Source organism: Pelodiscus sinensis, chromosome 1, assembly GCF_049634645.1.
Source record: "Pelodiscus sinensis isolate JC-2024 chromosome 1, ASM4963464v1, whole genome shotgun sequence".
Classification (NCBI taxonomy): domain Eukaryota; kingdom Metazoa; phylum Chordata; order Testudines; family Trionychidae; genus Pelodiscus; species Pelodiscus sinensis.
In genome coordinates this window covers 248665952-248692277 of record NC_134711.1, presented here as the reverse complement: position 1 = coordinate 248692277, position 26326 = coordinate 248665952, and the positions used below count along the sequence as shown (strand labels likewise).

Genomic DNA, 26326 nt, shown 5'->3' with positions numbered 1-26326 from the left:
CAATGGAAAATGATCTAGTCCATTCAGTTTAACAGTTGAATCAAGCACAGAATTTGGTTCTGCCATAATTTAAGAGGGGAATGTTGATTTGAGGTAGTGTTTGAAGCATTTGATTTAAAAATATTTTGGTTCTATGTTGTAAATCTTATACACACGCAAGCAAATAAATATATAATCAATTCACAGAATGGACCACTTGGAAGTCTCTAATAGACCAACATTTTTTTCCATCAAGATTCATTTGGGAATGGTACTTTTTAGAATGGTCAGACATTCTTGAAGTGCTCTATGCATTTCTTTAAGCTTTATTGCAGCACCTCAGTTGAAAAGGGAAAGCATGAAAAAATGCTTGGTTGTACACTTCCAAAACTCACCAAACACCTTGTAAGAGAATTTGTAGGCTTTTAATGTTGGCAGTATATCCCTTTTAAAAATAAGTGTATTAATCGTGTTAATCTGAAATTCAGTTTTGAACTTTTGATTTTAAATTGTAGAACAGTTTTATCTCTGTTTTCTTTAATCGTTTATTTGGTCCACAGACAGAGTTTCGTGGAGAAGATACCTTTTACATATTCAACCATGTAGATATTAAGATATTCTACCATGTTGTAGAAAAGGAGGCAGTAGGAGCAAGATTAGTAGCTGCTAAACTTGAACCCAAAAGGTGAGTGCATTTAAAATGGATCTTTAAAATTACCACTTGAATAAATGTTTTAAGATGTATAAAAACCACTAAGTGCTGTACTTCAGTTCTTGTTTAAAATTCAGCTTAAGTTTTGCTTCTTGAGCTGCTATGGCTTTCAACCACAGGAAACTTATTTCACATCGTGAGCCTCTTTATAGGTGCAGGGCATACATATAGGCTGTCTACACACTGGCCACATAACCCGTAATAGCTATGGAAATGAGAGAAGTCAGAATAGGGAAATGCGCGGGGGATTTAAATATCCCCCGCAGGATTTAAATAAACATGGCCGCCGCTTTTTTCCGGCTTGGGGAAAAGCCGGAAAAGAGCGTCCAGACTGGCGCGATCCTCCGGAATAAAGCTCTATTCCGGAGGATCTCTTCTTCCTACTTGCATATTTAAATCCCCCGCGCATTTCCCTATTCTGACTTCTCTCATTTCCATAGCTATTACGGGTTATGTGGCCAGTGTAGACACAGCCATAAAGTTCAAATTGACTTTTCTGGTAACCAAGGTGACCTACCTCGTGTTCTAATGTAATAGATCATTCTGCTAACTAGAAACCATAATCTGCTATTTCTATTTCCAGCACATTGAAAACATTGTATTATAGAAGTATATTCCCAGTGTGGGATTCTTCTTTTGCCAGTAGTTGGGGGACGGAATAAGATTACATTTTATGGTATGCATCAACACATTATTCCAGGGATGGGCAATCATTTTTGGTGGGGGGGCCACTTCAAGATTTTGGCAAGTGGCCAAGGGCCACACTCTTCTGTGTAGGAGATGTGGGGTCTAGGATTGAATTTGGGTGCAGAAGGGCACATGGGTTAAGGGATTGGGGTGCAGGAGATGGTGTGATGTCTGAGGGAGTTTGGGTGAGGGAGGGGGTTGTGACCTGAGTCGGGGTTGGAGTGCAGGGTCTGGGATGGTGTATGGGTGCAGGAGAGGATTCTGACCTGGAGGAGGGGTGTAGGAAGGGGTACAGGGTCTGGGAGGGAATTGTGACCTGGGGCAGGGGAGAGCAGAGGGTTTGGATTGTGACTTCGGGGAGGGAGTTGGGATGCGGAAGGGGCAGGGGTGCTAGGGGCAGGCTTTGGCTGGGGGGTACTTACCTAAGGCACCCCCAGGTCAGGCTGGGCTCCCTGCGTGCTGCAGTCCCAGATCACTTAGAGCTGCAGGCTGTTCCCTCCATGTGGCTCTTCAGCTCTGGGAGGGGGAAGAGGCTTGCGCAGCTCCCATCCCCAGGCCAATCTCTCTGCTCCTATTGGCTTGTTGTTTCCAGCCAATTAGGAGCTGAGAGATTGGCTGGTGGTTTCTGGCTAGTAGTAGGTGAGGATTGGTCGTGGGGCAGGGAAATCACATGAAGCCTACCTCCAGAGCAGAGAGCTGCCGGACTGTGCTTTAAACCCACGGCAGCTGTGTGCCGAGGTTCCCGGCAGGGTGGTCCACGGGCCGGATCTGGTGGCTTTGCAGGATCTGGCCTCCGAGTCGTATTTTGCCCAGTCCTGCATTACCCCATCCTGAACACTGGTGAATCAGTGTACAACTTTTGACATCTTCAGTATTTAGATATTCTAAAACATTGGTTCCTCCTCTACACTAGTTTTAATTTCCTGTTTTCCATGAACAGCAGAAAGAAGCAGCATGTATTACAATTCTGTGACTTTCTCACAACTTAGTGTTTTCTCCTGCTTCCTCTGGTGTATTTTTGTTGCTTTGCTTTTCCCTGTCGGTATAGTGGTGTTTGCTGTCTTGCAGGTCAAATACTAGTTGTTGGTGGTCGTTGTTCTGGGCTACTTAGCTGTTTTTCCAGCAAAGTTAGGCTGTCCTGTTTTGTACAACATAACTAAGTGACCTTTTCTTTCTATTATATGTTTGTAAACCTTACTCTTTCATAGAGAGGTGAAGATTAAAGAAATGATAGCATGTAATCTTTAAACTTTTTGCAACTATTTTTAATTGGTTTAAAATCTGATTCAAAAGACTTGTATATGAAGTTGATAGTTGAATGTCTTTAAAATTGCAAAATATGTAACTTTGTTCTTGTAAAGCTATTGCTAATTAGATTAATGTATAAGTTATATAAATATATGTATATATTTTTCTTCCCATAGCTTTAAACATACACATATAGATAACCCTGACTGCACAGGACCACCTATGGGTATAAGTAACAAGGCTACTGGGGAGATCAAAATTGCTTACACATATTCAGTTAGCTTTCAGGTAAGTGGTTTTTCTGTTTTGGAGGCCTCATTCTCTGATTGCTTACATTGATATTTTACAAGTTCTAAAAGATGAGTGGCTAGAATTACAGCAAAATATTTTCAGGCTCTTTTTAATAGCATGGTTCCACAATAAAATGCCTTTCAAGTTAGGGTCTTGTGGTCTTTCATTGAGATTTTCATAGCTGTCCTGGGGAGTTAGCTACCCAACTCTGATTAATTTAAATGAGGATTGAGTGAGTAAATTGCCTATTTGACTTTGAAAAATCTCATCTCTCTTGTCTATATAACTTTTCTGCACAGTAAAGCTGTCAGCCAAATACTAACTAAACCAGACCACTTTTGCATTTTTGAGAGAACTGTGTGGCGGATTTCAGGTCTGATGGTTCTCTTCTCCAGCTATCTCTTAGTTTTCTTTCCTCCCGGGCCTTCTCCCACATGTATAACTGCAAAGAATCAGGCAACTATTTTGTGCTACCTCTGCTCTCTTTTTGAGAGCACAAGCACCGCCACAGGAGTGCCCCTGTTGGGGACAAGGTGATGGCACAAGGTATGGCTTTTGATGTAACCGATTGAAGGAAAATTCCGCCAAGTATTGAAGTGTTAAGGTCCCTCTTACTTGTGGTCTGTAAGACCTAATAAAATAGAGAAGGGTTGCCAGGAAGACTGGAGATCATCCTTATCTTCACATATTAAATTACCTTCAGTGGGTATTTATCAGGTTTCATTTTTCTAGCCTTAAATGCCTGTTTGCCTGTATGCACATAGCTTTCTGCATTGAAATGGCAACTATCACTATATTGTGCGATGGATATCTGTTTTAAAATATTAGAAAAATAAGCAGCAACTTTAAAAAATGTATTTTCAGCTATTTATTTTAATAGCTATCAAATTAATTCAAAGAGCAGCGTGAAACCTTGGTATACAGGCAGTCCCCGGGTTACGTACAAGATAGGGACTATAGGTTTGTTCTTAAGTTGAATTTGTATGTAAGTCAGAACTGGCTCCAGATTCAGCTGCTGCCACTGAAACTGACCAGGGGCTGACTACAGGAAGCTGGAGGCAGAGTTGCTCTGCCCCCAGCTTCCTGGAATCAGCCTGATCAGTTTCAACAGCTGCTGAATCTGGAGCCTGGGACAGAACAGCTGGGGCGCTGCCCGGTAGGTTCCCACAGGACCAACCCAGCAGCACCCCACCTGCTCTACTCGAGGCGTCCCGCAACAAAAGCCTGGTCTGCCTGGGCGGCTTTGCTCAGGTGTCCCTGGTCTGCTGGGGGGGTCCAGCGGCTTTTCTGGACCCCCCCCCAGCAGACCAGGGGGACAGGAGCAAAGCCGCCCAGGCGGCGGGGGTCCCGCTGCCTGGGCAGCTTTGCTCCTGGGCAAACGAGCAAAGCCGCCCAGGCGGCAGCTTTCCTCGGGTGTCCCTGGTCTGCTGGGGGGGTCCAGCGGCTTTGCTGGACCCTCCCAGCAGACCAGGAGGACCGGGAGAAGCTTTTCTCACCCTGGAGGACACGGGTGGCGACCTGCTGCCCGTGAGCTCCGGGGTGAGAAAAGCCCCGTTCGTAAGTGCGGATCCGACGTAAGTCAGGGACTGCCTGTACTACACTACTGCCTGATTAAGCATGTTTGTTTAAACAAATCGGAGTTCCTTTAAAACTTATACTGCTTGTTGAAGGCTGTATAGTTGAAGTATGGTGAAATGAAGCTCTATGTCAGAGGTGGCCAAGCTTAATGACCCTTTGGAGCCATATATGGTAATATTCAGAAGGTGGAGAGCCATGGCACCCTTGCAGGAATGAGGCTTCAGCCCTGCACCAGGACTGGAGGGTTGGTGTTTTTTTTTTTTTTTTTTTTTTCCTCCCCCCCCCCCCTGTAGGGAAAGAGGTCTTGAGGTTCTACAGCTTCAGCTGGCATGGGACTGAGCCCCAGTTGGCATGCCTCACAGGGTAGAAGCCCTAGCCTCACTTCCTTCATCACAACATCACAAAGCAAAATGGCTGGGTTTCTCTCCCGTTCTCCTGTCCTTCCCCCCCACCCCCCCGCCTCTCTGCCCCAGTCAGTTTGGACACCCCTGCTACATATGGAAGTGGTCCTTGTTTTTTAAAATTTTAGTTGAACCCATACCACTTTCCAGAGGCTTCATGGAGAGAAATAGATGCACACTCTTTACACCAGCTAGCTCTAACCATTAGGTCATCAGTCAGTCCTCTTGTCTCCTGAGTGTAAGGCTTAGCAGCAGTTTTGCAAAGACTTTTCAGTAGCACTTCCTGCCTTTTAATAATATTGTGGAAATGTATGCTCTCTTACATGGCCAAGTTAGGATTCATTTGGAAATAAAACTCAAAAGAATTTTGAAAATGAGGACAAACGTAGCTCAGTGTAAACAGAAATATTGCCTCACTCTTGTCATAATATGTTAACATCTTCATGTTCATCAGATACAGACTATATAGAGATACTTTTAATTTGAACTTGAAGTAAATTTTATGCTTATTGAAGAAAGCTGAAAAACATGTTTTCTGCCCTGTTCCTAAGAGTTAAACATTTGGTCACCAATGCTCAATAAGGGCTAAAGTTTAATGCTCACTGACAATCTTAGGTGTTCTCAGGCTTTTGTAGTTATTGTTGCTTCCCTGTTTTTATTTGTCTTTTTTTTTAATGGTTTTTAGTGTCAAGAGGTACATGTTTTGCACTCATTACAAATAGTTTTATATTTTGTAGGGCTAGTACACAATGCTATTAGTTTAAATGTCTCAGTTCATTATTGAAAAGTGAACTGACAATCTAATTATGTTACATCTACTTGTCTTGTATATAAGATTTATCTGATGTATTTTAAATATATATCATGGACGTGGTAGACAAGCACTCCTTCTAAGCAATATAATGTAAGAAACCTCTCTTACGTGGGTTAGTCTTACAACATGAACAGTATTTATAGCTTCTTGATAATTACCGAAGTGCAGAAATTAAATATGATTCTGAAAAGTTTTAATTTGTGTGAGGAAAATTAAGGTTGGTTATCCATTCATAAAATTCTAAATAATAGACATTGCTATATGAGCTCTTTCAAAACATGCCTAGCAGAACTGTGTGCTTTCCTACTACCTTTTACCCACTATGTTGCTGTTCAGAATGCTTTTGTTGGAGTTCTAAGAATTTAGCAAATGATAAGCTCATGCAATGAGGAGGATAAAGAGCCAGCAGATGTGGCAAAATTATGTCTGTTCTAATGTGGCACAAGTCCCTGTTTAGAAACTTTCTTGCCTTATATTGGTCTCAGTTCATTGCCCATGGATGACTTTATATTTAGTGTCAGAGACGTAGCAGTGTTAGTCTGTGACTTGAAAAAAATTAGTCCTGTAGCACCTTAGAGTTTTTAAGGTGCTACAGGATCTGTCTGTCTGTCTCTCTAAAAATTTAGTGTCACCTTAGAGACTAACACATATATAATATCATGAGCTTTCATGGGTAAAATGCCCTTGTCATGGCTCCTTCCCCACTCAGGCATGATAAATGCATAAGTGGGGGCCAGAAAGTACCCCGAAACCTTATCTACCAGGCTTTGGTATAAAACTCCCCCTCCTGCCCCCCCCCCCCATCCTTAAAACCCTAGATTTTGGGAATAAAACTTCTGCTGCCACCAACCAAGTATTGATGTGAAAAATCAGGGGAGAGATCACTTGGGGAGTCTCAGCCCTAAAGTACAAAGCAGGACACAACCATTAACCAATACCAGGTTAATAAAAGAAAAGAGAGAACTTTTATTATCATCACACTATTCCTTTTGCAAGCATAATGCCTAGATGGAAAAGTAACAAATAATATACTCATGGAGAAACTCCATGGGCATAGAATTTAGTTACGAAGAAAAGCCAACCATTTTTTAAAAAGTGTACAGACAGCACATTCCATACTCAAACCATAAAACAATAAAACCTAACAGATTCATCTAAACTTTACCCTACTTACAGAAAGTGAAGAATTGTTCCTTGGAGCGAGAGACATATCTGTCTGTCTCAGAAACTGGAGGGAACTCTCTGGCCCAAGGAGGGAAAACCAAACATTCCTTTGTCCTAGTTTGAAATTCCTACCTACATTCCTATTGGCTGAAGGTACCTGGTTAGGTAAGGTTAACCCCTTAATCTTCAGGCTGCTGGCTAACCCCCATGATCATGACAGCCCTTCATTAGGGTTTTTCCCCACGAGAGCTCATACTATGTTTTTGTTAGACTGAGGTGCTACAGGATCACTTGTTTTTAAGTTACACTAAAACGGCTGCCCCTCTGAAACATTTTTATATTTAGTGTTTGATAAGTCTCTTGCATGCATTTTTGACATCTTCACAAAATAAGCTTACTAGACAGCTTACAAATAAAGCTGAAATTGTCATGGGCTGTTCCTGCAGCTCCCAGCCACCCTGGGGCAAAGGGTTGAAATAGCAGTAGGGGCTGCTAAACTGCTCCCTTAGCATTTTGTCATGGTTCTAGTCTAGTGTGACCCCCAAATAAAGCAATGTTAGCCCCCGAGTATATGGACAGTCCTCTACTGGATCCCTGGGAAAGATTCAGTGTGGTAATTCTGAGCTCTCTTTTCCTAATGTCCTAGCTTTGGCCACTGAAGATATTTGTAGCTAGCAGTTACAGATTAGCATTATGCCATTGTAGGCAGTCTAATCATACCACCCTTTCCATAAACTTATCAAGCTTAGTCTTGAAGGCCAGTTAGATTTTTATTTTTTTTCCCCTACTGTTTCCCTTGGAAGGCTGTTCCAGAACTTTACTCCTCTGATAGTTGGAAATCTTCATTTAATTTCAAGCCTTAACTTTTCGATGGCCAGTTTGTCCACATTAATACTTAACTTTAACTCTTCTCCTTCCCTGATATTTATCCCTCTGATGTATTTATGGAGAGCAGTCATAGCTCTCTCTAGCCTTCCTTGGTTAGGCTAAACAAGCCAAGTTCTTTGAGTCTTATCTCAAACGTAGGTTTTCTGTTCCTCTGATCATCCTTACAGCCAGCCCTTCTCTGAACCTGTTCCAGTTTGAATTAATTTTTCTTAAACATGGTAGACCATAATTGCACACAGTATTCCAAATGAGGTTTCACCAGTGATACTAACATTTCTTGTCTCTGTTAGAAATATCTCACCTGATGCATCCTGGGACTGTTAGCCTTTTTCAGGGTTGCATCACATTAGCAGCAGCTTATAGTTATTCTGTGATCAATCAATATACCTAGGTCTTTCTCCTCTGTCACTTCCTGTTAAGTTACCAACGTAAAGCAAAAATTCTTGTTAGTCCCTAACTGCAAGACTTTGTACTTCACACTACAGATTGGGTCTCCCTGGTCCGGAACCCTCAGGACCTGAGCTTTCCCAAACCAGGGAGTTTGCAGGACATGGGGAGTTCAGTGCTCTGGATCTGAGAGGTTTAGCTCTGGCACGGGCTCTCCACCCTGTTGCCCTAGGGTTTCCCAGGGTTCCTGGCAGGACTGTTGGCCTCTGCAGAGTGTTGCCTGGTTTCCCGGCTGGGGTCACCCGGCTGCTGCCAGCCCTATTGTGTCCTGGGTTTCCCAGCCACGACTGCCCAGCCACTGCTGCTAAGGCCACCCTACTGCCACTGAGGATTCCGGCCGCCAGCCCCACTTCAGCCAGGGGGTTCCCCGGCAGAGGCTGCCCAGTCACCCTGCTCCATTGCCACTAGGGGTTTCCTGGGGTTTCTGATCGGGACTACCCAGCAGCCCTGCTGCAACTGGGGACTCCCTGGTCACTTGGCCCAGCTGAAGCTGGTGGGTCCCCATCTGGGGTGGAAGCTCCCACCCACTGCTTGGTCCCACTAATGCCAGGGGTTCCCCAACCAGGGATGGGGCTCCCCAACTACCTTGGTTTGCTAATGCTGGGGATTCCCCAGGCAGGGTGGCATGGCTCCCCAGATGCCACCTGCGCCATCCAGGGCTCCCCAGCCCTTGCATTGCTCCTGCCTCCTGTGCTCTTTGGTCCAGCATCATCCGTGGCCCTGCCAGATCGTGGACGTTGACGGACCAGAGAGTCCTGGATTTGAGAGGTTTAGCCTGTATTAAATTTCATCCCATTTTTATTGCTCCAGATTACAAGGTCATCCAGATGATCTTGTATGATATTCTGATCTTTCTGCGTTTTAAGCAATACCGCCAAGCATTGTCTCATCTACTAATTATATAAACTTTTAGTGCCAACGTCACTAGTATAGGGATGCAAATGGGTAATCGACTAGTTGATTAACCAATAAGCCTAAATTTATAGATTAATTTAAAATCCTTGCTATTGAATTGGAGTTTCATGTGCAGATTCTTTTAGTATTTTTGGATGGGGATGATCCAGGGCTCCTGAGTTAGTCCCATTAAGTAGTTTCAGTTGGACTTTCACCTCAGATGTGGTAATTTTTGTGTCCCTATCCGCATTCCCATTAGCTGCTCTGCAACTATCTCCAAGATCTTCTGTTAGTCATAAGGAAAACAAAGGCAAAGTATTTTTAAAAATTATTTAGGCACAGCTGAACACCTAATCTCCTCAGTGGTTAGTAGTACCACTTTCTCTGGTTTTCTTTTTATTCATATGAGCATAGAACTTTTTATTATTGGCTTTAATTTCCTTTGCAAGGTCCAGCTCTGCTTGGATTTTGTTCATTATAATCTTGCCTCACCTTTGTTCTCCTTCTGTGAATAGGCAGAATCTCCCTGAAGAGATCACTTGAGCCTTCATTTCCTTAAGTGTGTTCTCCACATGTTCCAGCAAGAACTTAGCTATGCCATTTGTTCCCACATTTAGGACAATCCTATACTCATTCGTGTCTTTTTCAGGGCCTGAGGTCCACACATTTTATTAAGGATGTTAGAGTGGTCATTTGGAAAATCGTGCAGTCGATACAATTTGTATCGACTACACAATTAGTCGATAAGGAGGCCACTCTGCAAAGCTGTAGCGGAAGTAGCTCCCGGAGCAGTCACAGCTCGCGTTTGCTCTGGGACTGCTGTAGCTCTGCATTTTAAATGTAGTAAGAGTCGGGACTGCTCAGTCCTGGCTCACACCAGGTCCAGCAGCTCTTGTTCTTGATGGCTGGGGCTGGCTGTGGACAGGGGCTGCTGCCATCAGTTTTATCACTTCTTATAAATGATGATGTTTACAGGTACTCTCTCCAGGATCATGTACATCCCACAGCTTCTGATCCAGTCATCTTCATTTTCTCTTCTACTGCTTGGGGACACCACTACTGCTGCTTTCTGTCTCTGTCATAGCCTTCCCATTTAAAGTCCTCTCAACGGATAAAAGGAGAACAAACGCTAAACACCAAAACAAAACATTAAATGGGAAAGCAGGTTGACTTGGTACTCTAAACCAGCAGTGCCCATTGTGGAAAGTAAAATAGAAGGTTCGAGAATGTGGCCAGCCCCAGAGAGGTGCAGAAACAGGCAGCCTTGTATTGAATATTTTTAACTTTTATTAAAATGCTTTTTAACTATAACTTTTTATTTATCAATTTTTTACATGCGTGGGTGCCAGATAATTATTAACAGTAACAACAAACAAACTGCAATACAAAAGAGGAAAATACCCTGGGGTTTCTCTAAGTCTAAGTAATTATCAATAACAGCCCAGGGATTTTTATCAGTTATATTTACATTAATTTCACTCATGAGGTTTAATATCTATTTAAACTCCTAACTATACTATTTAACAAACTTCTAACTAACTTACTCTTAACACTATTATTTATCAAACCTTTAACTAACTTTACACAGCAATACTCACATTTATCAGACATACAAGAGACAACAGAGACAACAGCATATTCGTTATTCGTTACGCTCTGCAAAAGATTCGGTAGATTTGGTGAGCGGGAGGGGGTCCTCGGGTGATCAGCCCTCAGAACCTGGCTCGTGTTCTGCCTTCCAAGTGTTCGGGAACCCTCAACTGCATGCAGGAGGGGTAGCTGTTTTATAGAGAGAGCAAGAGCTTTCCCGCGCCTAGTTGTGATAGGCTTGACAGATTCAGTCTGCCTAGTGATAGGCTGAGGGGGAAGGGGAGGGGGTGAGATGGCCCTTGAGTGGCGCGAACTTTGTATGACCTTTACCTGCCTGGTGTCTTACTCCTGGTTTTTACTGATTTTAAGTCACATAGTGCAGGATTTTTGGTTTGAGGGGAAGGTAAACTTGGGCTAGGAAGGCTATGCGCACGAGACCTGGCCAGAAAAGAGCCTGTTTTCACACCCATGGGTCTGTTTTCCTGGGGAGTCGCAATGCTCCAGTCCGGCCGCCATTTTCTTTTCCCAGCTCGGTGTCTGATGTGCACGTAGTGGGGGTGAGGGGAGTGGCAGGAGAGTGGACCAGTGCTTTAAATTAAAGGGGCCGCAACAAAATGTTCCCTGCGCTTTTTTCCCCCTCAACAAAATGTTGAGCACCATTGCTCTAAACTATAAATTAAAGGTTTTATTGGTTATGGTTTGTCATATAATTTATTTAGTAATCTATGTTTTGTATAGTACTTCTTGAAAATTAACTCTTTGATCCCTTGATGACATTATGGTGCCAGAACACTCAATCTAAAAATATTCAGTTAATATTCTTAAACATTAGGAGAGAAAATTGTTTTCTGTGTACTAACATATACAATGTTTGTTTTTTCCAGGAAGAAGAAAAGATTAAATGGGCATCCAGATGGGACTATATTTTGGAATCCATGCCACACACCCATATTCAGTGGTTTAGGTGAGAAGAAAGTTTTAGGCTTCAAATATTACTGGACTTCTTTGTAGGAGCACTAGATGTTGGTTTTTGACAGAGGATTTTTTTTTCTTTATGTAGCATCATGAATTCCCTGGTGATTGTCCTTTTCCTATCTGGGATGGTAGCTATGATCATGTTAAGGACATTGCATAAAGACATTGCAAGATATAATCAGATGGATTCCACTGTAAGTCTGGCTCTTCTAAAAATCACACTTCTGTGGCGCGGGTAGGATATTTGACCAGCTTGAATTTTTTTCTCTTGAACTGGTAACCGCTGTGTTAATATTTGTCATTCTTGAAATCACGTTAGCTAGTTCTCTTGTAGGTTTTTTTTATTTGTATGCATATAAGACCTTAAATAACATAGGGCCTGTATTGAGTAATTATTTGCTGTTAGAGCATTTGAGATTGGGGTTGGAACGGTCATTGCTCTAAAATACAAATTTGTAGATGGAAGTTAGGTCCTTCTCTGAGAGACTGCAGCTAGTTTGGGCCATGTTGCTTTCCTTGTAAAAGTTTCTTCTTCGAGTGTTATTCCCTTTGTATACAGAGGGGTATGTCTACGACATGTCTGAGTTTGGAAGTTTGTTCCAAGCAGGGTTCATTGACCCATACATGCATAGTATCTTTCCTTGTGTTCCTGACTGAAAGTATAAGTGCTGGTCGACAAAGTCGAGTTCCTCTTATTGCCACATGACCTGAGTTGGACCCCTGTCCTCCTTTACTCTTCTTGCTTACAAAAAGACTACTTGTAGATATTTGTTGTGAATAGCTATCCTGCAGCTTAGAATTCTTACTGTACATAGTATAATATAATATAGAAATTGCTCTCCTTTCCCCCGCCCTCAATCCAGGGGAACTGCTTTTTCAGGGTGACGGGAGGCACGCATCTCTGCAAAGTGTAGCATCTTTGTCCTTCCTGCCAAGAAGCTGAGAGCTCAGGTTGAGGAAGGACCTAATAGAAGAAAAATGTCAGGGGGTAGCCGAGTTAATCTGTACAGGATAAACTTAAAAAAACCCAACAAATAGTCTGATAACACTTTAAAGACTAACAAAACATGTAAATGGTATCATGAGCTTTTGTGGGAACTGACCCCACCCTGAAATGAGGCAAAGAGCTCTATTTTGTACTGGCCAAAGGAACCAATTTTATCTTCACATACCTTGACCCACATAAACAGGTAATGCAAATAGCTGTGGAGACAGCTCAGCAGTCCCACAGAAGTCCAACACACCAGACAAGGGGTCAAAGAGCCTGGATCTCCTGGACAGGAAGATCTCCTCTGCAAGCCTTTGTATAACCAACTACAGGGCATTGTTGGCTAAATACATTTTTAAATTCCACCAGGCTGGTGTAGGTATTTAAAGACAAACTCTTTGGGTAAGATCAGGCCCAATTCCAGTTCTTGGTGGAGGTTGGTGGCAAAGGTGATTCTCCAGCAGTGTGCGCTTGCATGGGCAACACCAAGAATTTGAGGCCTGCCCACCACCTCAGCAGAGATGTGCAATGGCTGCTTAGCTGCTCCAGGGTGGGGCTCTGGAGCCCTGTCCCAAGCTTAAGCCCTTCCCCAGGGCCAGAGCTGGAGCTGCGTGGTGAGTGGCAGCTGTTCCAGCAGCCCCAGTTGGGGCCGGGCCCAGAGCCGCATGGCATGCAGCAGCTGTTCCGACAACTGGAGCCACTGCAATTGCAGCAAGAAGCTCTCTCCAGCCGCCTGTGGGTACTGCTGCTGGATGTGACCTGAGAGCGGGTCATGGTGGTGGCCAACGAGTTCATGCTGTGCAACCTGCTGGAGACAGGTGAGAGCAGCCAGCGCCCAGCCCTTACTCCGGAGGCAGTGCATTCACATGGTACTGTCTTCTCCGGATTGGGCCACTAGCTTTTGGCCTCGCTCCTGACTGCCCCCTGCCACAGACACTCCCCAGAGACAGCAACTGCCAACTCATCCTTTGCCCTGGGGGCAGAGAGATCAGGACATGGGGCCAGTAGTCAAGGAAGTAGTCGACTATCTGATAAGCTTTTGCTTATTGGATAGTTGACTAGTCGCTTACATCGCTATTCAAAACCTCTCATGATTTGTACTAAACTTGTGAAATTTGCCTTTTTCAAAATGGCTGCTCATTTCCATTATTTGTAAGGGCTAGGGAGAGAAGTGGCAATAAGGAGGGAAGTGAATGCCAAGTGAAGATAGAAGCAGTTGCTGTAACCTGCAGGGAGACTATGAATGGTGATGGAGACTAGGGCCCCAATCCCAATAAATGCACTTATGAGGTTGTAGCCTCTGTTGGACAGAAAGGAGACACCATATTGATGTGTGTGAGTGGCAGTAAGATAGTGTCATCTGTCCTCAACGCAGTGGTAGGAAAATATTCCTTCTAAGTAACTAAGGGGAAAGCTTGCATTTTTTTAGGGTTGAATTTTGAACCCAAAACTTAGGAGTGGGTTACTTCCTCTAAATAGTCAAATCAAAAGGCAGATGGAAAAGCTATATTATCTTTTTCATTTCTTTGCACGTGAAGTTTTGACTTTTTTTTTTTTTTTTTTTGAACGCCTGCACATGTTTAATGCTGTATTTGTTGTTAGTAAATGAGTACTGGTTAGTGCTATGTATTAATGGTTTATATTCCTTAGGTATCAAATGTGATTTTTGACAACTAAATGTCTATTTTAACCAAATAGCATTTTTAAAAAGAGATTTAATGCATTAAACTGGCTATATTTCCTTTTTCAGGAAGACGCCCAGGAGGAATTTGGCTGGAAACTAGTTCATGGAGACATATTCCGGCCCCCAAGGAAAGGAATGCTGCTCTCTGTTTTTCTAGGCTCTGGCACACAAATCTTAATTATGACTTTCGTTACTCTGTGTAAGTATTGGTGAGTGGGGTGAAGGGTAATTTTCAAAAAAATAATTATTTCTAATTGCATAAGATTAATTTATGAATTTTAGAGAGTGGAATTGGAAAAATGTGTTTCCTGATTGGTGTATACAATTGATATGAACACTAAGCTGTATAAAGTCATAGGAGATAAATTATACATTAACTAAAGAAAACTCAGATACACAATTTTAGAAGTGTCTTACAATTTTATTTCTTATAGTTTTTGCCTGCTTGGGATTTTTGTCACCTGCTAACCGAGGAGCATTGATGACTTGTGCTGTGGTCCTGTGGGTGCTGCTTGGAACTCCCGCAGGTTACGTTGCTGCAAGATTCTACAAATGTAAGTAAAAATTATATAAGGTGACAGGTTCTAAGTTCATTAGTCTAAATTATCATCACAGTAGAGTAGTGGCTTTTTTTTCCCATTGTTGGGTATCTGTTTTCCCTCAGGAGAAAACAAATCCCACATACATGATTAGATAATTCTCAGTATATTGAAACCTGAGATTAAGCTCCTTAAAACCTCTTCTCAAAGCAGGTATTCTGTGAATCTTTTCAAAATGTGAATTAATTTCATTGCTGTACATTTATAGGAAGGAACGCATTAATACTAAGGTGGTAATTTCTGACAGTTTTATTCTATTACAGACTTATGGTAATTGTTATTTTGGGATGGTATGTATTTGAAAACACAGAATTTAGCTTTTTTCCTTTTTCAGTTACCCTTTTCATTGGGGATGGCTCTTGTCCGGGAAATAGATGTCATAGTGTCCTTGCTGATTCTGGAGGTCCTCCCTCTGGTGTGTTGGTGCCTTATGGTCAGGGCTCGATAAATTATGGAAAACCCTACTCGCCAGACTAAAAAGGGACTCGCCACCACCCCTCCCCCAAGTGTTTTTTTAATGGCATAAATTCCGAATAAGAACAGTAATTACTAATAAGTTATTAATAAATATCACCCAAGTTGTTATTAATAAATATGTCATAAACCTCTACCTTTTCTCTCTGCTGCCATGTCTCTTCCCCTTGCTCCATCAGCGCCCCTGGTGCCTGCTGCCCCCAAACCCCTCACTCTCCTCTGCTGTCCTAACTCCTGCCCTTCTCACTGCCTTCAGCCTTCCTGAGACCTGCCTCCCTCCACCAGCCCTTCTCCCCCCTGTGCCCACTCCTCCAGTAGCCCCACTCTGATCATGTGAGCTACTACCCCTCCTCATCCCCTCTCCTAACACCTCCCTCTACACCTGCCCTGCCTCTCTCCTCTGGTGCTGGTCCCTCCCCTGCAGGTGTCTGCCCTTCTGCTTCACCCCCAGAATCCCCTGGCACCTGCACCCTCCTGGTGCCTCCCCCTTCCTTCACTGCCCCTGCCTTGCTCCATCCCTGCCTTCCTCATGCCCACCCCTTCTTTCTAGCCTTCTCCCAGCACCTCCTGCTCCAATCCCCAATGCCCTCTCCTCTCCCAGCATCACGCTGTCCCCCCTCCCACTGACACCTCCCCTCCTGCCCTTTTCCTCATTGTCTCCACTTGGCCCCCTGACCTTTGTCTCTCCTGCCCCCCTGTCCCTTGGTGCTTTCCCCTTCCTTCTTCTCCTGATCTCTCCTCCCCTCCCCTCAGCACAAGCCCCTTTTCCATATTTTTCCCCTCCGCTCAGCACAGCACAGGCCCAGGTCCCTACCTGGCTTCTGCCTTCTACTTTGCAGGGTTGCCAGAGCCTTTTTGAATCCGGCGGTCACCGGCTGTGACGTCAGGACGCCACGTCATGCCAGCATCCTGGTGTCTGCCGGCATCCCGCTCTCTGGCTGGCCCCCCACGTCCTCGCGCCGGAGCTGCACGCAGGCAGCCCGGCGCTGAGAATCGCCGCACTTCTCCCTTCCTGGCAGCGCTCTGCTCCTCCGCTGGCTGGCGGATCGGATGGGGCCGCGCTGCCTATAGTGCGTCAAAACGGCCCACCGGGCCAGTACGCCCCTGCACTCGCCAGCTGGTAAAATCTACTCACCGCGGGCGAGTGCATTTGTCGAGCCCTGCTTATGGTAGCGAGCTGGTCCTAACTAAGCCATTCAAGGACTGCTTTGGGGGAGAGTTGCTGCAGGGCCAGGAATGCCATTCAGTCAACAGCTTTTCCTTACCTGCCTTATTTAGTTTCAGATATGACCTACTTATGACTGACTGGTGCTGAATCTCTTCAGACATGCTTTGGCTATTATCACCGGTTTTAAGAAGGAATTGCCCCAGATGTAAACTGGCTTTAGGCTACTGGGGTCTTTCTCCTTTTCCAAACTTTTCTAGTTTTTTAACTGTGGAAACAGAGTTTCTTCTTGACGTGATTGCTCATGTGCATTCCATGTAGGTGTGTGCACGCAGCGTGCACGCGTCATCGGAGATTTTTTTTTTTTTCATCAGCAGTATCCGTTGGGCCAGCAGGGAGCCCCCTGGAGTGGCGCTTGTATATTCCCTTGCTGGCCATCCACCCACTCAGTTCTTTCTTACCGCCATGACAGTCATTGGAACAACCCTCAGCTCTAGCGTTAGCAATCACGCTTAAGTAGTTCTTTATCAGTTAATCACCATTGTTAGTTGTAAATTGAGTTGAAAAGACTGTAAATTTAGTTGTTTGTTTTGCTGGCGCCATGCGTCTGCAGCGGGGTATACACGGATTCAAACCCTGCAAGAAATGCAATTGGCCCATGTCCTGTGGTGATCCGCACTTGGCATGTTTAAAGTGCCTGGGAGAGGCTCATCTGTCAGAGAGCTGCAAGATTTGCAAGGCCTTTAAGCCCCGCATGAAGCGCGAAAGAGAGTTGTGCCTTAAGGTCATTCTCATGGAGGCAGCCTTGACAGCAGCACCAACATCGGACCTGGCACTGGCGTCGGTGCGAGATGCTTTGGCCCACTCTCGTGCCTCCCCGGCAATGGTCACAGTTCCTAGTGCCGCAGACTAAGAAGAGGCCGCATAGGGGCTGGTCTCCGAGCCACGTGCCCTCCATGCGCCCCTCAGTGGGGCACATGGCCCACAGAGCACTGAACCTGGGCAATCTCTGTTGGGTGGACACTCATCCCTTCACAGGGGCCTAGCCCTTCTGGGAACTTTGCAGAACTCTCCACCCCCGGAGGCCTTCGAGGCAGTGAGAGTTTGAGACGCCAGGAAACGCCATCCAGTGCAGTCTGTACACTCAGCCCCGGCACCCATGGCACCGACACCAGATGTTTCCCGGCATGGGGCACCCATGCCACCACAACACCACTGTGTGGCACTGACCCCGGCACCGAGCCCTGTGACTCCTTCCTTGGTGCAGCCCCTACCGTCTCCGGGCTCAGTCATGCTGCCACCACCTCCCTGGCACTGCGGCAAACCTGAGTCGATGGCAAGATATGCTCCGGTACTGGTGGTCGAACCCATGATGGCCCCACCCTGGTCAGCCTCTGAGTACTCATCCAAGGACTCCCTGGGCTTATCACCAAAGCCAGGGTGTGGACCCTTCCAGATCAAGTTTGGTTGTCTTGAGACCTCAAGCCCTGCCATCAGCTACTCCCTTGGCCTAATCCCCCACACCGGGGCAGTCGCTACCCCCTGCCAAGCATCCCTGCTGCGGTCGGGATGTGGAGTACCAAGCCAGCTGCCACCACCATCGGTGTCGGGCTCCTCACAGGCCCTGTGGGGATGACACAGAAGGAGTCCTCCTCATCCTCCCCGGATGAGACCCTGGGGGACACTCTACCGTCCATGTCCTCTATGGACAACAGGGCACATCAGGACCTCCTCCATCGGCTGGCCCAGAGCCTGGGAGTCAAGGCCGAAAAGGTGTATGAGGATTTGGCACCCACGTACAATATCCTCCAGTTGGATGCCCTCCCCAGGGTGACCTTTCTGACCAATAAAATGGTCACTAAGATCTCCAACGGTCTCTGGCAAATCCTGGCCACTATACCCCCAATGGATAAAAGGGATGAGAGAAAATATTTCGTGCCCCGGGAGGGCAACGAGTACCTGTTCTCCCACCCGCCTCCAGGATCGCTGGTGGTACAAGCGGTCAACCAGAGGGAGAGATGGGGGCAACCTGCAGCCACCCCCAAAAACAGGGAGGCCAAGAAGACAGACCTTCTGGCTAGGAAGGCCTATGCATCTGGGTGAACCCAGCGCCGTATCGCGAACCAGCAAGTCCTGCTATCGCAATACGCATACAATACCTTTGCCTCCAAGGAGAAATTCACTGACCTGCTCCCAAGGAAATCCTGTCCTGAGTTAAAGGCCCTCCATGAGACAATACTGACTTCCTAAGGAAACTACAAAACATCGATAACCTCCCCAATAACACTATCCTTGCCACCATGGATGTAGAAGCACTATACACCAACATCCCACATGAAGACGGATTACAAGCTATTAGAAACACTATCCCAGAGGACACCACTGCCAACCTGATAGCAAACCTATGTAACTTTGTTCTCACCCACAATTATTTCCAGTTTGAGAACAACTTATACCTCCAGATCAGTGGCACAGCCATGGGTACACGCATGGCCCCACAGTATGCTAATATCTTTATGGCTGACCTAGAACAAGGTTTCCTCAACTCCCGTCCCCTGTTACTCCTTCTCTACTTATGCTACATCGATGACATCTTTATGATCTGGACGCATGGCCAAGAAACACTGGAGGCATTCCACAGAGATTTCAACAACCTACACCCCACCATTAACCTCAGCCTGGACCATTCCACACGAGAGATCCATTTCCTGGACACCACAGTACAAATCAACAATGGAAAATTAGACACCACCCTCTACAGAAAACCCACTGACTCATACAGTTACCTACATGCTTCCAGCTCCCATCCAGCACACACCATACGATCCATCATCTATAGCCAAGTCCTTCGATACAAACGCATCTGCTCTAATCCCACTGACAGAGACCAGAAACTTCAGGCTCTCTACCAAGCATTTATAAACCTCAACTACCCACCCGGAGAAATACAAAAGCAAATTGAAAGAGCCAAACGAATACCTAGAAACCATCTACTACAAGACAGACCCAAGAAAACCAACAATAGAACACCACTTGTCATCACCTACAGCTCCCAACTTAAACCTGTCCAACACATTATCAATAAATTACAGCCTATACTGGAACAGGACACTAAAGTCCAAGAAGCTCTGGGAGACAGACCCATAGTCTCCTATAGACAACCACCTAACCTCAAGATGATTCTTACCAACAACCACAGGACATACCACACTAATACCATCCATGGTACTTTCCCTTGCAACAAACCCTTTTGCCAGCTTTGCCCACATATTCACTCTGCTGACACCATTATTGGGCCTAACCAAGTGAGTTATAAGATCAAGAATACATATTCCTGCGCATCTAGAAATATAATTTATGCTATCATGTGCCGAAAGTGTCCGTCGGCTATGTACATTGGACAAACATCTCAGACACTTTGCCAAAGGATCAATGCCCACAAAACAGACATTAGACAGGATCACAAAGAAAAAACAGTTCCTTGCCATTTCAGCCAGAAAGGACACAGTCTCAATGACCTAATCACATGCATCCTACTCCAGAAGACTTTCAAATCTCCACTTGAAAGGGAATTCTCTGAACTGGCATTCATGCTAAAATTCGACACTCTCCGCGGGGGGCTGAACAAAGACCCCAAATACCTTACCCTTTACAAAGATAGCTTCCCCAATTATCACCTCTAATACCATTAGCTCACAGACATCCACCTTTCCCCACCTCTAATGTCATTAATTCACAGGCATTCACCTTCCTTTCCCCCCCCCCCCCCCCCGCATCCCCCTTCTGTTCTGAAATGTGATTTGTCCTTTTCATATCTGTTCATTTTTTTAATTGTATCCTTTGGTATATATGGTTGAGACTATTTTCTTCCACTATTTGATCTGAGGAAGTGGGTCTGGCCCACGAAAGCTCATCATCTAATAAACCATCTTGTTAGTCTTTAAAGTGCTACATAGTCCTGTATTATTTGTTTCTTTTAATATAGGACGTTAATTACACTATGGATGACTAAGCATCTGATTCTGCTTACATTATGTATGCTTTCTATTGAAACCCTAAATTTGGCCCCTACTAACCCAAAATGCATTTAGCTTTGTAGGGAGGAGAGAAGAAGTGTGTGTATAGTAAGATAACAATTCTGATCCTTAACTTATTTTTTTCCTAGCTGTAGTCTTAAATGTTTATTTTGATAGAAACCTATGTAATGGAGGAGTAATCCAATAAAGCAAATTCAGTTTTCCATAATTAAATATTTTTAGTCTAGTGCTTTGACCTTAATTTATTAGAATTCAAATAATTTTCTGCTGGCCTGCCTGAGTATAATTTTTAAATAATGTACTATTAAAATCAACTGTAATCTGTGCACTTAATACACATTTTGATAGTTCTAAAATATTTTAATACAGCATTTGGTGGTGAGAAATGGAAAACAAATGTCCTGCTGACATCATTCCTTTGTCCAGGGTAAGTTAAATCTCTAAATGACTGTTAAATTTCTGACACAGCTAATTTTTAAAGCTTCCCTTATACCTATAAATCTTTATTATCTTTTTGTGCCTGAGGTCACTTGAACAACAAGGTGCATTTAACAAAGACAAATGTGCTAATTGCTCGCTCTCTAGCTTTTCTGTGAATTTTGTTTACTCTCACTGCATGAAAAGGTAGATTTTGTAGTAGTAGCATGTCAGTAGTAAGTTTTTGAACAGGCACACTTCTTCATATATTTGTTTTTACTCTCTAGGCTGTTTCTCAGACCACACCATAGTTGGTCTTCTATGGTGTCATATACTGTACAACCCTTGTGTTTAAGTAGAAAAATTTATCACAGCAAGCAGTCTTCCCCTGAAGTGCAGTTAAGACAGGCATATATTTGAAACTGCTTGGTTGGAACGTCAGCTCCTGCTGGAGTTCAGTCCCACTGGCTAAGGAAAAAAAGACTAGCTTCACCTCTTCATTTGATATTTTCTGTGTCAATTGGTCTTAACATATATTAACGCTAAGAGATTAATACAATAATATGGTTTCAGTAATGTTAAGATAAATATTATTGGGCATTTTTGTTAAGCGTGTTGTATATTTTTCAGAATTGTATTTGCGGATTTCTTCATCATGAACCTCATTCTTTGGGGAGAAGGATCTTCAGCAGCTATTCCCTTTGGAACTTTGGTTGCTATTCTGGCACTGTGGTTTTGTATATCTGTGCCACTGACGTTTATTGGTGCCTACTTTGGTTTTAAGAAAAACGTAAGTGATTATGTGGGTGTATACTGCATGTACTGTGGCTATTGCAGTAACAGAGTTGAAAAATTCTTCTCTAGCCTCAGTTCCTTTAGCATTTAAATGTTCTAGGGATTCTACTGATTTCTTAAGTCCCTTTTAGACATTTGATACTGAATGGCTACGTCTACACTGGCCCCTTTTCCGAAAGGGGCATGCTAATTTGACAGGTCGTAATAGGGAAATCCGCGGGGGATTTAAATATCCCCCGCGGCATTTAAATAAAAATGTCTGCCGCTTTTTTCCGGCTTTTAGAAAAGCCGGAAAAGAGCGTCTACACTGGCCCCGATCCTCCGGAAAAAAGCCCTTTTCCGGAGGATCTCTTATTCCTACTTCAAAGTAGGAAAAGGGGCCAGCGTAGACGTAGCCAATAGGTCTTTTTAGTTTAATTTTAGGTCTTAGTGTGGCTTGGTTTGATCAGTGGATTTTACTCCTGGCGCTTCTTTATATTAATGTTGGGGCATTTTAAATATTGATGAACCTTTCTTTAATTTCTAGTAAGTGTACTGATTGAATGAGAGTAACCACTGTTGAATTTCTTAATTGTTCATTCATTGCTCCCCCAACACCCATTATTCTTAATTCCATTTCATAAACTCTGAAGAAGGGTCGAGGCCTATAATGAAATATTTTGATATTCACTTCCTTAAGTGAAACACAGTGGAAGGCCATGTCTCATGTGGCAAAGATAGATATCTTTAAAAGAAAGACTTCATGGACCATTGGGCACAGTCATTTGTGTTGCCTTTTTATGTGGATTTATGCAAAAATAAAAAGGAACTGCTATCCAAAGCTATTGGTGCCCTTCATGAGTTACAAGAATAAACAAAATTAAATACCACTCATCTACTCTGCAAAACTTCCCTCTGCCATGCAGACCCAATTCATTAGTTTCAGCAGCTTACACTGCAAGATTCTCCTTGTAGAATGCCCTGAAAGTTGAAAACACAGAGCTATTCTAGATTGAGAAGTGCAGTTTATTCTGTAGCTGAGAATTCCTCTTTCAGATAAAGGGGTTCTCTTTCAGTGCCTGAGCTGATAAAACCTGTGGCAGTATGACACAAGCAGTGTTGCAAGAGATCAGTTGCTACATCTTTATTATAGTAATCTTTGAAAAACTGTTACCTAATTTATATTTGCTCTGAGGCTGTTGGCAGCTGGGCTGCAAGAAACAATGACAGCATGGTATTAGATGGCCACAAGTTGGTTGTTAAATACAAATTTAAATAGACTTTCACTACTGCTAGTGTCAGATGTATTTAACCATTTCGTATTTAACTATTACGTATTTAGGAATGTTTTCTTTACTTTAAAGGCTATTGAACACCCAGTTCGTACTAATCAGATTCCTCGTCAGATTCCGGAACAATCATTCTACACAAAACCATTACCTGGTATAATCATGGGAGGGATTCTGCCTTTTGGGTGCATCTTTATACAACTTTTTTTCATTCTTAATAGTATTTGGTAAGTTAACTTTTTTGAACTTCCACAACATGTAAGCTGTTACTGTTCTCTTTGAACCTTTAATTTTCTAGAGAGTTTGACCCTGGTAGTAGTGTTTTCTTAAACATTTCCATTTCTTGTGAATTAATCAATATTTGTCATTTAACATTCTGCCACTCAGAAAGCACTGCTTGTTTTCTTTTTTTCTCGTGTGTGTAGAGAAATATCTTTAGTTCTTACCAGCATATTGCTGTTCTATCCCACTACACCTGTGATTTCATACAGAAGTGCCTCTGCAGCTAACATTATGATAGATATTTGAAAAAATGGAACAGTATATTACATTGTTATTGCTTCAGGAGAACTGATTCTCTCTCTCCCCTTCCCCCCCCCCATCTTCATATAGGCATTAAGGACTAGTCCATTTGACCTTTCAAAATAACCCACTGAATACTCATCCCATGTCAGATGTGTACTCTGAGTGTGCTAACATGACGTTTCTCAACCAGTGGTACGAGTACCCTTAGCGGTAATTAAGAGAAGTCTGGGGGATACGTTAACACAATTGAAATTTTGAGAAAATTGAATTTGTTTTAAGTTTTACGGTGCTTTATTTTTGTACTTTTTACACCCAAAAATATCATCGCCTGCCCAGTTTCGATTAAGTTGTTTAAACAAATGTGTTGCGATGGTAGAAAAAAATGTTGTGTTTGCAAACTGTAGGTACTAGCGGGTACTTTTTTTTTTAAAGGGGGGGTTCTTCATAAAGAAGGTTGAGAAACACTGTGCCAACAAACTGCTCTATTATGAGAAATCTGCCATTCTTCTGGCACAATCTAGTTATCTAATCTAGAAGTAGGTGGCACCAATACACTAATCTAAAGTATTGGCATTACATATGTTTTACTGTCCTGCCCCTTTCTGACTGAAATGTGGATTGAAATCCTGGCCCTACTGAAGTCAGTGGGAGCTTTGCCATTCAATGGACTTCAATGGAACCAGGGTTTCACTGATAGTGTCTCCAGTCAATTTCTCTCTCCTTATGAACCTTCACATCTAAGAAAAGTTTTAGGTACTGAGCATTTTTTTGCTTTCCATTTTACAGTGGAGCTGCTGAATCAAGCATTCCCAATTTGAAAAGCAAAGGACAAGTTAACTTCCACTTGTGTCCACATCATTGACACACTACCCTCATGAGAGAGAGAGGAAATACTGTTTAAGCTTCAGGCTATATTAAATATGAACATCTTGTAATAGTACTGTTTTATCATATTGCAATGTATTTTAGAGGAAAGATAAAATGCTATTTTTTTTAAATCCTCTGTTTTGATTGTAGGTCCCATCAGATGTATTACATGTTTGGTTTCCTATTTCTTGTGTTCATTATTTTGGTCATTACATGTTCTGAGGCCACCATACTGCTTTGCTATTTCCATCTATGTGCAGAGGTAAGAAGTATTCTTCGCTATTTATACTTCATACAATATCCAGGACATTTTCACAAAATCCTACTTCTGTAACTGGAAATATTATTATTCTAGAATTTTAACTCTACTTGGATAGCTCAGATCCTGTTAAGATCAGCTAAATTGTGATTGGACACTCATTACTTCTAAATAAGAGTTCTTATTACAAATATTATTTTGAATTAGTTTGTACTCAGAGTACGATGGAGCTCCTCTTAAGTTATCCATCTCATTATTTTCTGTAGACATCAGTTGACTAGATAGAAGCCTTACTTTGTCAAAAGTATTTTCTTTCCGTGTGTATGCTTGTCCTTATGATATTTGCATGCACCCTAAAAAAAGGCTCTTGTTACTTGGTCTCTTATGTTTTTGGCCTTTTTAGTGTAGATCTTTTACTTTCTTATTCAATAGTATGTGGATCACATACTGTGATAGTATGTGATCCACAGTAGTAAAATTGTATCTTTAGCTGTTTAATGTTAAATACCCAGTAGGAAAAGTTCACCTGAGTTTTGCATCTAGTAATTGGCAATGTTTGGGTTTTCAGGAACTATTACTTATGTTTTCTTTTCTTCTAGGATTATCACTGGCAGTGGCGCTCATTCCTTACCAGTGGTTTTACTGCAGTTTATTTTCTGATATATGCAATACACTATTTCTTTTCTAAACTGCAAATCACAGGGACAGCAAGTACCATTTTGTACTTTGGTTACACCATGATAATGGTTTTGATCTTCTTTCTTTTTACAGGTATGTATATTGAAACCTTAATGCTTGATATTACTAGCTCTACTTTTAGTTGAGTGCAGTGGAACACTAAAAATATAAGTAAAAAATACCTGGATATTTCTGTGAAACAATAGCTGAACATTTAAACACTTGATTTCAGGTCAACTATTATTATTACACTAATGTATTTTGCTATAAACTCTGTACCCAGAAATCTCAGCCTCTGACTTCAGAGGATTAGAATAGTAACTGAAAAATCAAAGGTTAGTACAGTAAACTAATAGATCATTTGTGTTCACCTAATATTGCTGTTAGTAGCTCCTGCTGTTCGAAGTACGCTGCCTTTTAGCACATGCCTGAAATTGTCTTCCAAACATTCAGGCTTGAAATGTGGAGGGCTTTCCAAGGTTACAAGCACCAAAGTTTTTTAAATAGTAACCATATTAGGTACAAAAAATTCAAAAGGCTCATTTTATTAACTGCACATTTCCAGCATTTGTAAACTGATATCCCCTGCCCACCTGTAAGTTAAATACCTTAGCCTTAGTATTTCTGTAAGTCACAATTTATTATCTCCCTATTTGAATTCTATATATTACACATGAACCGCTTTAATCCAGCCAACCCTGGGAAACTGGGAATGCTAGTTTAAAGATTTTGCTGGACAAGGGAGGGCACTGCAGGGTCTGGGCATGAGGGGGATGAGGCACTTACCCGGCTCCCTGCTCCCAGAAACACACATGGCTTCATGCCCCAGGCCGTTTCCAGGTACTGCCCCTCATCCACTATAGGAGCAGCAGGGAAAACCCCACGGGAAGGACGTCACTGCA

General features: G+C 43.1%; 1 protein-coding gene across 1 annotated transcript in view; it reads left to right on the top strand.

Annotated features, from left to right (window-relative positions):
• TM9SF2 (transmembrane 9 superfamily member 2) overlaps positions 1-26326 on the top strand; it is a 59136-nt gene that overhangs the window by 25695 nt on the left and 7115 nt on the right. Inside the window, exons 6-16 of the mRNA XM_075918754.1 lie at positions 540-664; positions 2803-2914; positions 11578-11657; positions 11754-11862; positions 14407-14539; positions 14775-14894; positions 20985-21042; positions 21663-21822; positions 23171-23322; positions 24638-24749; positions 25346-25517. Coding sequence (XP_075774869.1) covers positions 540-664; positions 2803-2914; positions 11578-11657; positions 11754-11862; positions 14407-14539; positions 14775-14894; positions 20985-21042; positions 21663-21822; positions 23171-23322; positions 24638-24749; positions 25346-25517 — 1333 coding nt within the window. The remainder of the gene's footprint in view (positions 1-539; positions 665-2802; positions 2915-11577; positions 11658-11753; positions 11863-14406; positions 14540-14774; positions 14895-20984; positions 21043-21662; positions 21823-23170; positions 23323-24637; positions 24750-25345; positions 25518-26326) is intronic.